Below are 17,844 nucleotides of genomic sequence, written 5' to 3' on the forward strand. Positions count from 1 at the left end.
ACTGACTGGTGCTACTAAGTTAATCCTGTAATTAGATTCATTTCTCAAAGATGTTACTATAATCTTAGAAATATTAAAGATTTAAACTCTAAAGATTGGTATGGAAATGATTAAATTTTCCCTATTATTTTTCCCTCTCTCCCAGAGTGATTAATTTCACTCTCAGTCTTACTCCGATCGGTAATGCTTCTGCTGAGACTCCTCATTCAGTAAAACCTGTTCAGGGGATCATCTCTGTTAGACAGACAGCTGCCAAAAAGACCTTCACTTCTGTGAGCATGGGTTTTAGATTATGGCCAGTCAAGACTCAGAGCTGGAAGAACACCTGTCAGAACCGTTTTTCTACAAGAAGATGGTCTCTTTAATCACATTTCATTCTCCTTCAGAGAAAGGTTCATTTTAAAATGTGGCATTTCTGTTATGATTCATTGTTTTCAGCTGAAACACCAATTTGGAGCTGATTTATGACATCGTTCTATGGTGAAACGAGAAACTGCAACAAAGTGTTTAAGAAGGAAGGACTTTCCCAGACATTTGGTTTGTGGCTTTCTCTTTTAGAAAAAAATCTAAAGTTTATTTTGAACTTTTCTTTGTGAATATAATTAATGATGGGAATTCTTCAAGCAAACTTTCAAAATATTTAAACTAAATTGTGAAAACATGTCATGGAATCTGGGGAACTTTCCTGTGTTGAAATTTGTTACATTTATCTTGAACAATACAAAGTATTATTGATACTGACTGGTGTTTAGAGAAACTATACTTGACTTTGAACTTATCTCTAATTGGCACTGCTAAGTACTTAAAACACAGGTACTTTCTCACATCTGCAGACTGTATTGAGTATAACTATTAGAAGACAAACTTCATTTTGCAAACTGTAATTTAATGGTATAACTGTGCAGAGCAGAATATCAGTTAATTTTCAAAACATTTTATTCTACACCAATTAGCTCAGGTCCTGGAGGGCAAAATGACAAGAGGTTACTCGTTCACTATGTATTTAATTAATTGAAAAATGCTCAAATTGCTTTTACAGTTGTTATTAAAAAGTAGAATCAGTGTTGCCAGTGCTCAACCATAATTGGAACCCCAGGGAATTAAATATTTAGCATTAGTAATGTAACAGCACTTAGGACACAAATTTCTATTTTCGTAATGAAAGCTATACACTGTGAGTGCAGGCGGCTGAAACGACAGCTGTGACAAGTGAAACGGCCTGGGATATTTCAATAAGACACCTCATTGGACAGCAAGTCTTACCACATTACCCGTTTGTAAGAGATCTGCAAGTTTAATTCCCAACAGAAACCCGTTACCCAAGTATTTAGATTTCTAATTGCATGTGGGATGAACAGTTGGGCAAATGTCTTGCCATAAGTGGCTGAAACGTATAGTGCTTTCTAAATAATCCTATATAAGTTCATGCCTTTGTCAATTTAAAAAGAGCAGGACTGTCAGGGAATAAAGATCTTGTTTGTTTTAAGTTTAATTACATTTTAAGCATACAAGCTTTCAGTGCTACAATGAGAAAAGTTGGATATTGGACTCTAATGAGCTGCAGTGGTAGACGGCTAGAGACCCTAAGGGATTCACTCCTTAAATTAACTGGATAAAAGTACTTGCTTAGGATATAGTTGATGGCTGAGCTGTTCTTAAAACCCAGTTATAGAGCTGTCTCTCACTCCTGTTTTCATTCTAAACAGGCCCTGTAGAGATTTTAACAGCCGCCTGTTACAACTGTTCAACTTGTCAAAATGTATTATATTACTCCACTAATAAATAGTATTAAAGGGTATTTGCCTTCATTTCTTCTTTTCAGAGGGGATCAGGTTGATAAACACAACTGGCTTAGGTTGGCCTTATTTTTAATTTGTTTATGTCATCTAAAGTGATATTGAAGGCCCATGGTTTGAGTTTGAAAACATTACCTTCCTGGAGACATAAAACTTAGCAAAATGTTATGTACAATGGAAACAGTGAATGGAGACTGTTTACTATAGAATGTTTGTCCTTGAAGATATATGGCTTTCACATTCTTAGGCTACATCTGAAGTATTTGAAAACCCATCACTAGATTGACATTCTTTGAAGCATGAGTAGACAAATTCCTTTGCCAATCTTTCTAACTTTTCTTAGAAAAAAATTATCATTTCATAATTTTCTCTTTCCTACCATTGTCCTTGTGTCTGCTTTTTTGATAATTTACTCGAATTGACCATGATTTTTTATATTTTTAAACAATCTAAAAAGTATTAAATGATTCCTTTAGAAGAAAACTGCAGTTTATTTGATTAGCTCTTCATTTGACCCTCTGCCCCAATCCAACTTCCCTGCTTGGTGATCACCTTTCCTGTTAGTTGAGAGTCTTTCTGTAACATTTTCTGTGTGTATGCTACATGTACACATGTGAGTATATATTTATATATTTATATTGAAGAACGTAATTCTGAGAATTCTATAGAAGCTTGTGACTTGCTTTTTCTCCCCACATAATTTACTATAGAAATCTTGCTATATTGGTGCTCCAGATCATCCTTGTGCTTTTAAATAGCTAATTGTGATTCTGTATCTTAAAGGTACAAAATTTATCCATCTGTTGCCTGTTGATGTCATTCATAGTCATCCAGTTTTTGCTACAGCAAACGATGCTCTGGTGAACTTCTGTGTAAATGTGTGTGTTGGCAGCATGTGCTGGTGAGCATCTTTGTGCTTGTGTCATAATACAGCATGGAACCAGCATTTATTGAGTGACTGCTCTGCACAGGCATTCTTCACAACACTTTATGTCTAGTAACTCATTCCATCCTAACAATAATTCAGAGTTAAGATGTATTATTATCATCCCTATTTTCATGTAAGGAAACTGAGGCACACAGAAATTAACTTCTTTAAGGCCTCATTGGAATAATCAGCAGCAGGACCTTTCTTCAGACCCTGATTTGGCACATCAGTGTCTGCTGTTAGGGAACATATCGTGTCTAGAGAAATACTTCTTTTTTAACTTATAACTTATCTTTCCTTATTAGTGAGTTGAATGTAATTTTACATATTAGTTGCCATCACATTTCTTCTGAGAATTGGGCTGTTCATGTCTTTTGCTCATTTTCCTTTAGTGTTGTCTTCTTGTCAGATTATAAAAGATCTTTATTTTAGATTATGGATTCTGGTTCTCTTGGACATACATTATCAAGTATTGTTTTCTTAGCCTGTTGCTTTATTTTTACTTTGTTTTATCTTAATATTCTTAAGTTGTGCTTTATGAACTGGGAAAGCTTTCACTACCCAAGATTACAGATATGTTTTCTTACATCTTTTTCCAATAGTTAATTTTTGCAAGTTTTCAAGGTTTTGCAAATCCTCATGGGGTTTATTTGTGGTATGGTGTGAATAAAGATCACGCCTTTTATTTTCAGTAACATCTCAGGTTTCCTTTTGTGGACTGCCCCATTCCTTTTCTTCCATGGTCTGAAAAATGCCCTGAGTATAATGCTGTATTCCACCCACGTATTTCTCCACCTATGTATTTCTCCACCTATGTATTTGCCAGGTCTGTGGAAATATTCCATTTATGGAATATTTATACCTAATCCTGAAACATCATATTTTTATCATTATAAAAATAAGTTTAATTCTTAAGAAATTCTCTCAGGTACTCTTAAATTATGAAAGTGATACATGTTTGTAAGTTTACAAACTAAAATAGTTTAGGAAGGTGTAAACTTGTGGGGATGGCCACACCTTCATTCCCAGCACCTGTGAATGTGCTACATGACTGTTGTGGATGGAATTAAAGTCCCTAATTGTCCTGGACTATCGAGGTGCATCTAGTGTCCTTAAATGTGCATGAGAAAGGCAGCAGAGTTAGTGTGAGAGGAACAGAGCATGAGATAGACTCAACCCAGCCCTGCTGGCTTTGTACTCAAAGGGATGAAGCCATGAGACAAACAATGTGGGCAGCCACTGGCTACTGAAAATGGAAGGCACAGACAGACTATTGTTTTGAGCTAGGTCTGGAAGCAAGCAGTGCTTTGCCACTACCTTGATTCTTGTCCAGAGAAATGCAGTTCAGACTTCTGACCTTTAGACTTGTAAAACAATAACTTTTTGGATAGAAAAGAATAAAAAACTATAAAATTATGTACTATTCAGCTATGAAAGATAAGAAAATCAATACACAGAAAAACTTTTGGACCAGTAAAACTGAATTTAGAGGGTAATTTGTAGTCTAAAAGTATTGACTGGAAAATCATGAGAGATTACAAAAATAAACTAGGTATTCAGTCAAAAGACCCAGAAAAGGCCAATCATATAAACTAAAGCAAAATGAAAGGAGGTAATAGAATGTGCGGAGCTCAGGACGTACTGCCCCAAAATGTGGAACCTTGGAAATAGAAACAGCATAATCAGGAAAGTCACACCCTGTCCCTCACCATCCTGAAGCAGATAATAAAGCCTTGTCACTCGCTTCTCCCCTAGGAACCCTCAGTGGCAGGTGCCCCAGAAAGAAGGAATATCATAAAGCTATGCCAAGAAAAACCTGAACACAGGCCTCACAAAGTGTGCCTCAGTTTATCATCAGGAGATCTTCCAAATCATAATTGGACACAACTGTCCACTTTTCGTCAAATTTTAGTGTAAAAATACACAGGTGTCCCTATTTCTTTGACTCTTCAGTTCTGAAGGCCTGCCTGTCACATAAAACTATGATTAAATATGTTTGTATGGTTTTTTTCTTGCTAATTTCTCTTTTGTTGTAATGGTCTCAACCAGGAACCTTATGATGAGTGAGGAAAAATGTTTAAAACGCACTTAAATGATTAATGCTTTTTTTGGGGGGGACTATCTTTTTTTCCCCAAAAAAACCTAGAAAATGGAGCTGTCTGATTTCTGCTTTGGATAATATGTTAAGAATTCCTTTGTAGTTGAAAGCTTAAAGTTTTGTAAATATCCCATGCATGTTGAAACAGAATGTGTGTTCTCTGTTTAGGAAAATATCTTCATCTGCTCATTAAATCAAGCTTGTTAATTGTGTTTTTCAAATCTACTTTCTTATTCTCCATATATCTCACTAGTCAGTTTCCGAGAGTCTGATTTGCAAAAGTTCTCCTGTATTTTCAATAATTTGTTTCTGTATTTTGGTGCATTGCTTTTGCATGGAGTAAGGTTTGTTTTTACCCTATCTTCTTGGTGGATCATTCCTCTGATTGTTGTACACTGACCCTCTGATTATAGGAGAACAGTGTGGTACTCCTTCCTACATACAACTACATACAACTCACAGCTAGAGCTGCCTTGTGATTTTCTTTCCCATGAATGAGCTCTTCCCATACATTTCTGCTGTTTAGTGAACAATGCTCAGCTGCAAACACTGCAGCTTCAACCAACTATGGCTGGAGTGAGGACTGGGACTGAGAGGCTGGCATTAGGATGAGTCAAAGGAGGCCCATGGAGTGCAAAGTTGAGGCAGTAGCTCTCAGGGTCCAGCAAGGCACCTTAGATCTTTGAGAATGATTCTCTCCCTAAAGTGCCTGCATTCCAGGCACTTCCCTTGCCTCAGCCTAACCGCCCCCCGCCCCACCCCCAACAGAGTCCACTGTTGTCTGGCTTGGCAGGCCTTTCAGTGATCTTGATAGCCCAGCGCCCACTCTTTTTTTGTATTTGTCTTGTCCAGGTTTGCTCTTTCTCTACTCCATTAGGAAGGATCATCTTCATTTCCATAATAGCTATACCTGTACCTGCTTGGGTTGTGCTTTACTCTGGTGTTTCAAGTAACCTTTTTCTGTTTTTATCTTCATGGTGAATTAGTCAACAGTGAAATAACACTGATAGGCTTATAACAACAACAGAATGGTTTTTACTTTTCTTCATCCTCCCTCTACTCCTCAGAGGCAACCCTTTAAAATTTTCTAGTTCTTTTTTCTATCACTTCTGAATAATGTTATTACTGTTTTCTCTTTAGTTATCAATGATAGCTATATTTTATTGAGTTCCATTCATGAAATATAAGTACATTGCTTTATTTGCCATCCCTATTGCTCCTACTTATTCTTCAGTATTAAGATTATTATCATACCTGTAAATAAAATTTAATGATGAGGAAAAATAAGGTATGTTTACTTCTCTAATCATTTAAAATACTTAGAAAACTAATAATGGCCTCATCTCCATATTTCAATATTTTCTAAATAGCTATCATATGACCATTTATCAGTTGTCTTTGAACTATTTGGTTATTCTTTTTTAGAGAACTCTCTCCAGAAATCTTTTTTTCTCTTTCTTCAGTTTGGGTTGATTACTTTCTTGCTTTGACACTTGGCTATCATTCTGAAACTTATCTTTGTGTTTTCCTGTCTTGGACTCTGTTTTAATGCTTTTATCTCTTCCCCTTTCTTCTCATTTTCATGGGGCTCATCTCTTCAAAGCTTTCTAAAGAAAAATTCGTGGAAATAAAATGTTTTCATCTGACAAGGTTTTTCCTGTAGGTACTGTTTAACACTTTTCCAAGAGCTCTATTTTATGTCTTGTTCCTGTTCTATAACAGCCTGTTCTTGTTTCATCTTCTATTTCTCTGAGGTTGTAAATATACCTTAAACACTATTTGCTTTTATTCTCTGCATGCAGTTTCCTACAGATTTATTTTGTTTGTTTAGGTCTTTATATATTAGAGGATCTCCTCAAATGTCTTATGGTCATTATCTATAATACTTAAGAGAAAATTCTACTAAAAAGCTAATTGGAAGCTTCATGTCCATTTTTAGAGCTTGTTAGTGGATGAGTTTTAGAGCAGTATGATCAAGAGGTAAGCAAGTGTTTGCTGTGGGAGACCCTTGAATTTCTGAATCTAGAGGTCTCTCTTTTACTAGGTTTGGGTCTCAAGGGGTAAATTCTCCACTCTCCTATTTGGGAGGCTGGTATTCTTGAAACGGGGAGGTGGAAGGGGATCAGGGAGCTCACTATTCTATGTGCTCCCTTTGTAAATTCTCATTCCTTGTTCTAGCCCTTCTCTATGTCTGGTACCTCTGTCTCTAAGTCTGGAGAGTAATTTAAGCTTTTTCTGTCCAGATAGTTGACTTGGACATGTTGGGCAGGAGGACTATATGGAATTCTGACTCCTGCACAACTTCTACCTATCTGCATGTTGGCCCTCATCCTTCATGATAGACTGACTGGCCCCTCTGGCACCTGAGCCTTAACATTGTGTGGGCTTCCTTCTCATCATTGGTTCCATCTACAGAATTTGATTCTAGCACCACTCTTTAAAGACAGTTTATCACTTATCTACCCCCTTTGTCTTCTGAAGTGGTTTTGATTTCCTTTCAAATTATTTTGATACCTATCATCCAGTAATATCATCACCCATTCCTTTCCTTGAGGACTTATACTCTTTATATATTTCTAGGTAATGGCTTCAGGAAGATTTAGGAAAGAAAGGAAATTAAATGTATGTGGTCCATTCTTGTTAGTTAATTTTCAATTCAATGCTCCCATCTGCTTTCAATCTTTCAGAAATTTGTTCAGTGTCTTATTTGCTAACAGTTCAGTGTTACCAAATAAATATGTTTACTTTGTTCTCCAATTTAAACTAGAAGTTGACTATTTTGAAGTAAAACTCTATCACTCTTGCTTATTCCTATCAGAATAATACTGTATATTTATTCAAGCCATAGAAAACATTTTTTAAAAACTTTTGTTTTGAAATGTTTAACTTACAAAAACTTTCGGAGAATAGTATGTAAATGCTTGTATATTCTTCATCTTAACTCACCAGTTGTTCACATTTTGTTACATTTGCTTTCTCTCACTTATCATAGTCTCATGACCTTCTATCCCTAAATACTTTCACAGTACAATTATCAAATTTGATAAATTTAACACTGACACAATACAATTATGTTATCAATCCATATTCGAATTTCACTGATTATCCAATAAAGTTTTTGTTTTTTGTTTTTTTGGGTTCTTTTGGTACCAGGGATCAAACTGAGGACCTTGTACTTGCAAGACAGGCTTGTTGCCACTGAGCTAAATCCCGACCCTCCAATAGTTTTTTAAAGGATCCAGCTAAGGCTCAACCTTGTCCTTTGTTGGTGTGTGTCTTTGGTCTTCTTTATTCTGGAGCAGCCACTTGTAATGGATCCAGGCCAGGTGTTTTGTAGAATGTTCTTCCATTGGGTTTCACTCATAGTTTTTCATGGTTAAATACAAGAAAATCCTAGATGTGACTCTGAATTCTTCTTTGTGTCTCACACCAGATGACACATTATATTGCTTTAATATTGGTGAAATTGGCATCAACAACTGGGTTACGGTGATGTCAACCAGGTTTCTCCACTATAACATTTTCTCTTTTTACTGAATAAAATCCTATAGATACATGTTTGAGATTGTGTAAATGTTCATTGTAAAATATATGTATATGTATTTTTTGCAGTGCTAGAACCAAACCGAGGGCCTTCACAAATGCTAAGCAAGCACTCCACCACTGCGCTATATCCCCAGCTCGTTTTTTTATTTTGAGATAAGGTCTCACGAAGTTGCCCAAGCTGAGTTAGAATTTATAATCCTCCATGCCCCAGCCTCTTGAGTAGCTGGGATTACAGGCATGTCCCATTATGCCCAGCCCACATCATTTTTAATATGTATGAAGTCTGATGTTGTATTGGTGGTAGTTAACATTATTATAATATGTATTACAGTTTGGTCTTACTGGGGAAACAGTGATGAATCAGGGTTTTCACAACTAACTTTTCTATTACTAAATGGTTTGTGACCTTAAGGATGATTTTTCTGTTACCTTTAGTAAGGAGTCCCTTTCTTTGGCACTGCCACCATATACAGTTCTGCAGGTTGTATACTTTACAAGAACATTATTCATATTGTAGATATGGTAGATTTTCTACATTTATCCTGACTTTTCCAGCAAGTGGACACAAGTATCTTGAGAAAAGTGGTCTTTTTCTGATTGCATCAAGTATCCATTTGCTTTAGTTATGGGAAGAGAATTATAATTGTTTCTATCAATAAAGTGACAATATTTAAGAAAATAGCTTATGAGTCTCAGTAATTCTCAAGCTGTGTAACTAGGGTCAGTAAACATAAGGAACCTCCACAGGGATGTGCTGACCTAGAAAGTGGGAAATGGAAAGGTTCTCAGGAGGGGATTGAAGTAAAGCATAGGTTTGTTGAGATCTGCATCCCTTTGGATATCACTGAGCGTCACCTCCAGGTTGGCCCCGAAACATGCTCCTTGTCTTTCCTCTAACAGCCTCTGCCAGGTCTGTACTCTCCTAGAGCTTGCATCTGGGAAGAGAGGGCATGCAGAAAGCAATATAGATGAACTGGGTGATCATGGACGAAAGAAGCTGTAAACCCCCGGGCTGCCCTCGTTAGTACGATCATGTGGCTGATCACTGGCTGGCCCAGTGGCTGTTTCCAGGTGCATTAATGGTCATATGCATGTCCTGTCCCTCCTGCTGCTCCATCAATGCCTCCGAGCAGTTTCTACCCCTTTGAATTGTGCCATTCTGATGCTGTGTATGTAGTGATTAGGTGCTCAGTAGGTACTCACTTATAAAGAAGATGGGGCTGTCCCAAAAGACAGACCCAGAAATGGAGACTCAGACATGTGCTGGCTGGCCCAGGAAGGAGACTGAACAGTAGCCCCATAATGAGTTCATTGGGTGTATTTTCGTTTGTTTGTTTTTGTCTTAATTCATGTCAGGTAAAAGGAATTAATGAAACTAAATTTCTTAATTGCCTGTCATTAGTGTAGAATTAATAGCATGAATTCCAAGGAAAGGGGCTGTGTAGAGACTGGATGAAGCAATTTGATTCATAATGCTAAGAATCAGTTTACATTTATTGAGCATTTACTAAATATCTGAGAGGTATTACTTCAGTATCTCCTGGGTAATGTGCAGTATCTTATTTAATTCCCACAAGGAATAGATTATCTCTATTACTCCTAATTTTTATGGGTGAGGAAATCGAGGCTCAGAGAAGATGAACAGTAAACTGAGTTTATGGGATTCATGAATGAGAATGAGAACTTGGACCAGTCGTCTGACACCAAAGCTTCTGCTTAGACAGTCACATTTTACTATTTCTTCCTCTACCTTTCAGCATCACAAAATCATTGTCGGGGTCACAGTATCTGGGGAAGAAATGATCATTGAGGTCACGTGTCTGGTTCAGCTCCTGTTGACATTGAGAAGAGGGTGTCAGCTTAATAGTTCCAGCCACCAAGCATTTGCTGTGTGAGTGCTGTCGTTTTGCCTTAGACCCCTTACAGAAAATAGAATCTTCAGCTTATCACAGCAAAGAGGGGTGTGAGGGCCAGCCCAAAATCACTGTTGGCAAAAGCACACAGCCCTTTGTCCTCAGGATATAGGATGCTCTACTCGGAAGTAACTTGAGCAAATACAGTGCTTAGTCCCTACAGAAAGAAACCTACTAACATATATTTCCTTCTGAGTTAAAATTAATGGAAGATGGCTAATATTCCAATGATCAGCTTTCCAAATCCCTGGTGCCACTCTGTTTTGTGTTACACACACACACACACACACACACACACACACACACACCCAGCTGCCCAAGTTTGCAGACTCAGAAGCACACAGAATAAAAACAGCAGGACGTGGTTCCAGGATTTAAATATAACATGCGTTTTCAACTCAAATCACAAGACATTTTTCTCCACCCTTCCCCCATCAACTCCCATGGTTCCTGAGGTTTGGAAAGATTGCAGAACAGAAGGAATCCACTGAAGTAAACACATCTCACATCCTGGTGATGTTTTCCGGACTGCCACATGTGGCCCCGTGTGTTAAGTTACTGAAGATTTCTGCGTGCTGGCACCCCACCTGGACCCTCACCTCCTACAGAGAACCTTTAGACTTCAAAAAACTTGGTGGGCTGTGGAGGGAAGGAAATGGGAGAGGGTCTCCACTTACGCCACCTGTACTCACTTTCCGTCTGGGAGTTTTCTGGTTGTTAGAGCCGTGCAGGAGACCAAAGGACAGAGGAATTTGAGGCGTTTCTCCAGATAAAGCCTTAGAAAGCCCACTATTTGAATGAGAGATTGCATTCTCCTAGAAGCAACATTTTTAAAAGCATAACTAAATGTAATTTCAATTGGAACATCCATATATCTGATGTACTCAGTATACTGAATGGTTAAGGAAGGGCCTTTGCACTGAGCTGTTATCCCCAGGTCTTTTTTTATTTTGAGACAGGGTCTTGTTGCATTGCTACAGTACCAGGCTGGAATTGAACTTTTGGACCCAGAGTGCTGAGATTTCAGGCCTCTATTTTTTGTGTTTTGGGTTTTTTTGCCTATTAGAGTTTCCAGAGTTGAAGTCTTCTGGATAGTTTTTTAAAATAAATCAACATGATCTTTATTTTGTTCTGCTTTTACATTTTGGATGAAAATTTTAAGAAATTATATAATTGATTTTTTTAAATCTGCAAATTTTTGGCAGAATTTTAGTGCAACACAAAAGGTTATTGCATAAGCAAACCTACTTCGACCAGCTTAATAAACACGTGATCATAACTGGTTAAATTAAGTGAATTGATGTAGGTTGATTTGTATTTTAAAATGTAGTCAGTCAAGAGATATTCATTGCACATTACTGTAAGAACTGCAATACCAAACTGGAGATGGTGGTGCACACCTGCAAGCCCAGCTCACTAGGAGCCTGAAGGATCACATTGGGAGCAGGAGGATCGCAAGTTTGAGCCCAGCCTGGGCAATTTAGTGACTTAGTGAAACCTTTTTCAAAATAAAAAATAAAAAAAGGGCTGGAAACGTATCTCAGAGGCAAAGCCCTAGGCTCAATCCCCAGTACTGCAAAACAAAACAAAGCAAAACCAAACCAAAACAAAAAAGAATAATAGTACATGTTTAGAATACTAGGAGCTTACTCTGAGTTCCTGCTGCAGTGATACAAGCAGCGTCTTGAACAGGGCTTATTTGTGATGGTCTTAGTGAGAAAAAGCCTGGTCCTCCCTTTCAGCACCACCTACCTGCCCTTGAGGGTTTTCCAAAGGTGATGCTGAGCTTGGTTTTAGTCAATTTCTCCATCACTGTCTCTCCACTTCTAACCCATGGGGTGGACTGTGGTGCGAGTCGAGCTGGCAGTTTCTGTATGGGAAGCTGTTTGCCCCATTTGGTGCTTACACCTAGAATCTTAGACTTCTAATCACCACCCTTCCTTAGACAACCATGCATGGCATTTTGGAAGCAAATGCTGCTTTGTTGGTCATTTGCAGTAGCTTTCTGCAGGTGGCTAGTTGGCTGCTGCCACAGCAGCAACCCACACCTGTGGTGGAGCTTAGGTTCTCAGCATAGAAAAAAACCATATTTGAGCCTCTGAGATCCATACATTTCCCACTATACTCAGAATTTATTCTCAGGTATTCCATAATAATGTGCATTTATTGAGCATTAAACAGTACCTAAGTGACCTGAAAGCTGACCAGCTTATGCCATTTTTTAGTGCAAAACAAAGATTTTCCTTATGTTTTCAAAAACAAAGATTAAATATCAAAGAAATAGGGCTGGGGATCTAGCTTAGTGGTTCTGCCACCTGCCTCAAAAGCACAAGGCCCTGAGTTCGATCCCCAGTACAAAAAAAAAAAAAAAGAAATACACCTATAATGAAAAACACTTACTTCTTAATTTAGAATTGCTTACTTACATAGGGTATTGAATGGCATCCAGTGTGTACAATCATCTCTAGGAGCCTTGTGGGGATTGCAGGAGCCCATTAGCCATTGTGCAGAAAAGGGGATGCACACCCCTCTTACTGCCGTCCTTCTGCATCCCAGTCACCATCTCTATTCCATTTTAGTGACCTGTCCTGATCTCAGGTGTGGTCTGGGAACATTTCGCAGCCTGAGTCCCAGGTAACTACTGGAATTGGCTTGTGAGGTGAAATTTATACTTATACGCCAGCTCAGACACAAGTAGCTTCATTCAAGAAAAGCTCAGTGCACTACTTCTCACCTGCACTGCTTGTGTTTACATAGCCCAGTTCTCTTTCTGCCTTGATCTTTGGGTATAACTATCAACATATATTGATACTTAAACTTCACAGGTTGTGATAGCTACAAGAGACAAGTTTTCCAAAGTCAACATTGCCATATGATGAACAATTATGGAAACTGACTTTTACCCAATTTCTGATAGACTCTTAGTTTAAAAAATGAACAATATTTCGTCTTTGAAAGTTTCTGGAAAAAAAAACTAAAAGAGAAAGTTTTGGAAAATGTTTATTGATTAGAAGCAAAGCATTTTTTAGATTATGTTTTAATACCTTAGGACATGTTTCTTTAAACTAAAACAAAGGATATGTGTGCATTTCTATTCACAACTGAACTAATAGCAAAACCAATTGAGTACTTAACCTGTTTTCTAGGTACTATGATAATTACTTTGAATATGTTTGTTTTAATTTGCTAGGGCTGTAACAAAATATCACCAGCTAGATGACTTAAACAACAAATTTATTTTTGTGTAGTTCTGAAGGCTGTAAGTCCAAAATCAAGTTGTTGGCCGTGGTGGTTTCTCATGAGGCCTCTCTCTCTCGGGCTTGTGGATGCCCCTTGCCTCCTCCCGCCACCTCAGGTGGCCTTGCTTCTGAGCGCATGTGTGCATGGTGTCTCCCTGTGTGTTGATACCAGTCTAATTGGATCAGGATGCACTCTGCAGCCCTCATTTGAACTTGATTATGTCTTTTAAAGGCTGCATCTGCAAATCCAGTCACATTTGGAAGTGCTGGGAGTTAGGGCTCCAACATATGATTTCAGCATATGAGTAGAGGTAAAGCATATGTTAGAGGTAAAGAAACTGAGTCACTCACTTGATAACCTTTATTGTAGCGAGCCTGGCATACCATTCACATGCTCTGTTTCTTATTCAGCTGTGTATGTCAGAGATAAAATTTAATTTGGGTTTTAAAGGGCCCATTGAAATTTCTAAATTCTTTTCAAAGTGTTATGTTGTATATATACAGTATAGCAAGATTGTTAATAGTGCCTCTGCCCCCTACTGGCTGTGTGACCTCACCCAGGTAACTTCACCTCTCTGGGCCTTGGCTTTCCCATCTAGAAAATGGGATTTTAATGGTTCTAGCCTCATAAGGCAGATGAGGAGGGAATGTGAGGTAATTTACAGAAAGTCCTTATAACCATGTCTGCACACAGTAGCTATTCAATATCTTTTGAATATTGATATTGTACAATTGTATATGATGATTATTGTTCTAAGAAGGATGAAAATTTAGAATAGGACAAAGTAATTATTGTCACTCTGTCTTAGCATTTGAAAGTGTCATTAGATCCTGGTTATTTGGGTCTATATATTATCACAGAATATTAGTCAGTGCTTACTAGAGTGAGATGTAGAAGAGTGCAAATGTCTGTCTGCGTGCTGGAGACCCGCTGGATCCAGTCAAAGGCTTGGAGCTCAAAGCATTGTCCCTTGCAAGTCCATACCAAGGATCTTCACGGGAAAGGCCCAATGGCCAGGGGTGGAAGCTAGAAAGTCTGTGTCATCAGGGTGTAGGGTCTATGCCAGAAGGCTGAGAGATCTGCACTGGAGGCCAGGAGACAATGTCCAAGATGAAGATGAAGATGAAGCTCCCCCCAAGGAAGACAGCAGCCAAAGCTCTTTGAAAGAAAAACCACTGAAAAGCACCTTCTTCAGGAAAATCAGCAGTGTGCGATCTTCCCCTCCCGTTCTCCTTTTATGCTGTTCTGGCAACAATCCTCAGGTGGGTCTTCTATGCACAGAACCATGCAGTCTCAGTTCATCTGGGTGTTTCCACTCCAGTTAACCATTAATTAGTCCACCACACAGTTTTACATATTATCAATTTCAATACAGTGGACCCTTTATATGAACTCAATTCATTCTTGAAGGCTGGTTGTAACTCAAGTTGGTCAATTGAAGGCTCAGGCTCCTCTACACAGCCTTCAAAGTCTCTCTCCTGCATATAGGCAGATCTCAGTGTCCTTAGCGAGACATTGGCCCAGGATTTCTCAACTCCACAGAGGAAAAGATGTTGTAATGTTCCTTCCAGAACTCTTTAAGGCTTAAATCTGTATCTGGAAGCACAAGCGGCTGGTATGTGGGTCATAACTCAAGACTTTGGTCAAAAGTTAAAACTAAAATATCAGTCATAACCCAAGTTTTTCGTATGTCAGGCCAGTTGTAACTCAAGGGTCCACTGTATGTTATATCGTTTTCCATTGGCAGCATGTCAGAGGTCAGTATCATATGGCAAAAGGATGTGCTGAGGAGTAAAGTGAGCAGGTAGAGTGTCACAGAATGAGGTCCACCTGAGCCCCCTTTGAGTGATGGGAGGTAGTGAACCTCTCTAAACAAACCCTCCTGTCTCCTGATCTTCTGTATGTAAGAACAAACTGAAGTAAAATCAAATTTATTAAAGAACATTAGAAATTCTTTATCCATCCTTAGCCTAGGTAGGTGACTGTATAAGCTGTTTGGTTATTTTATAAATTCTTTTTTTTAATTTGGATAAAATACTCTAAATGGTATAACAGATAAATTATTTTGATAAAGACACAAGACTGATTTTATATTTTCATATCACAAGTTACTCCAACTGAAAATACGGAACTCTTAAAAAGGTGTATTTTTGTCATTAACAAGACTCTTATGGGAAGATATAAACAAGAGTTTTGTATTTCAGTATCACTTCTTTACAGTCACTGAAAAACATATCTAACACACAGTAGTCAATAATTTCTTGGGCATCAGATTCTGGAAGGTAGTTCATGGCTGACTCTAGAATTTAATTGGAGATTGGATGGTGGAGTGAATGAGGTCTTTATGTAAATGTAGGTGTAGTGCCTAAAATGACAAGGAGATAGCTAAGAACATCAGTGTAATACATTTCTATTGTCTCCTTCTAGGGTCACCATGTAATATCCTTAGTTCTCTGTCTTTGGCTGTGTAGCACAGAATGAGTCAGGCTAGGTTTATATGAGTTATTCACAAAGATTTGGTGACTTACATCGAACATGCATTCATTGGTAATTTTTAACATTTCAAGTTGTTGAAAAATCTATAAAACAAGTGCCTTTGCCCTGTAAGAGCTAACTATCTTGATGGTGAATGAGGCAAGGGAACAGTTATGACACAGTATGTAGATGTAGAAGAGTTGAGAAGGGCTTTCCATGGGAGCATGTGGCAGCTCATGAGGGCCAGCTAGTCCAAGCAAAGAGCCCTGTAAACTGATAAGGCTGGTGTCATTCTGTCCTGGAGATTCTCTAGGGCAGCTAATCCTTACCGCAGGGCCTGAATCCACACACTCAGTGAATCTGTCTCAGGGGTTCTGCAGAATTTCTGGAATTGGACCCAGAATTTTCTGTTCTTTCTTTATCAGATTCTCAAATGTTTCCATGACCTTGAAAGATGTTATCACCTTTTGCAGAGAACACAGGAGTTCTGTTGGAAGTCTGGCTACTACTGTGTGGTTGAGAAATCTCCTTGCCTGTGTAGATATGAGAGCAAAGATGAATTCATGGAGAATAATTTTGCCCAAATTCTCCCTAATGTGTTAACATAGGTCTTAAGACAAAATGCTATCTCAATGCCAAGGTTGTACTGCATAGAACACATATACTCAACATTTCTAGAAAACCGAATAGAAGTAAACATAATTAAAATTATAAGGCTTTCTCCTTACCCTTAATGCTATCTGCTCTCTTACCCCAAGGTAACCACTCCTTGCTGGTTCTTGTTAAATATTTCTAGGAAAAAATATGAATTCCCTTCCAATGTATATGTATTTTATATTGACTCCAAAGGGATCAAGTTGTGCACACCATTCTGCCCGTGCCTTTCTTCTTTATCTCTGAATAACCAGTACATCATGGAGATCATTTTGTGTCAGCATGGGCTAGTCTAGTCGTCCTAAGGGTGGCTGGGGAGGTCTTCACCTGTGGGGCACTCCTGCCCCTGCTTGGTACTTCTTATGGTTGCTTCCAAATGTCCATTTATAAACCACAGTGCCCTTCATATCTGTACCCATCTACTTTAAAGGATTTTGTAAGCACTTTCCTAGGTTAATTTCACAGCATAGAGTCACTGGGTTAAAGGGTATGTGCACTCACAATTTTGGCAGATGTACCAAATTGCCTTTCTGTTTAACCAGTACATCTTCATCCATGGTGGATGAGAATGCCTATTTCTCCACACAGTTTGTGTTATCAAACATCATAATTTACACCAACATGATTGCTAAAAATATTCTGTCCCAGCTACTTTGATTCGTATGTCTTTATTTATGAATAAGGTTGTATATTTTATATATTTATTCTTTGTGTTTTCTGTTTTTGTGTGTGAATTTCCCATTTTTCCATTGAATGTCGTTTCCAGCTAAATTAATATAAACCCTTTGTCAATTAAGGAAATAAGCCCTTATGAAACTGTGTGTTGCCAGTGTTTTCCCTGATTTAACATTTGTCTTTTGCCTTTGTTTACAGTATTTTGAGGCATATGTTAAAAAGTATATTTATTTAAGTTTATCAATACCCAGGAAATGTGTTGAGAGTTAGACTAGATGGCAAGATCCCTCCGAGATTAAAGAAGAGTCTATAAACACAGCACTCACAACCACAAAACTTTAAAATATGAGCACCCAAGAGGTGAGTGTTTGCTGCATTTGGCGGATAAGTGAGTCTGTTCTCTGGACCTTTCTAATGCTTTTCTTATCTCTCCTTTAAGGTCCTCTAATCTGTATTGCAGCAGTTCAATAGTTAATGCTATATTCAAGATAGGATTTTAAAAACATCCTGTGGCTGTTA

At 38.2% G+C, this 17,844-nt stretch overlaps 1 protein-coding gene across 1 annotated transcript in view; it reads left to right on the plus strand.

The window, feature by feature from the left end:
* The window catches only part of LOC110349909 (uncharacterized), a 62,286-nt gene that overhangs the window by 34,060 nt on the left and 10,382 nt on the right, over positions 1 to 17,844 (plus strand). The window contains exon 7 of the mRNA XM_087192105.1: positions 146 to 10,259. Within this exon, the coding sequence (XP_087048231.1) occupies positions 146 to 365 (220 nt within the window). The 3' untranslated portion in view covers positions 366 to 10,259. The remainder of the gene's footprint in view (positions 1 to 145; positions 10,260 to 17,844) is intronic.

This window comes from Heterocephalus glaber, unplaced genomic scaffold, assembly GCF_053883595.1.
Source record: "Heterocephalus glaber isolate CG9 unplaced genomic scaffold, H.glaber_assembly_v1.0 deba00000071, whole genome shotgun sequence".
In the NCBI taxonomy this organism is placed as follows: Eukaryota; Metazoa; Chordata; class Mammalia; order Rodentia; family Bathyergidae; genus Heterocephalus; species Heterocephalus glaber.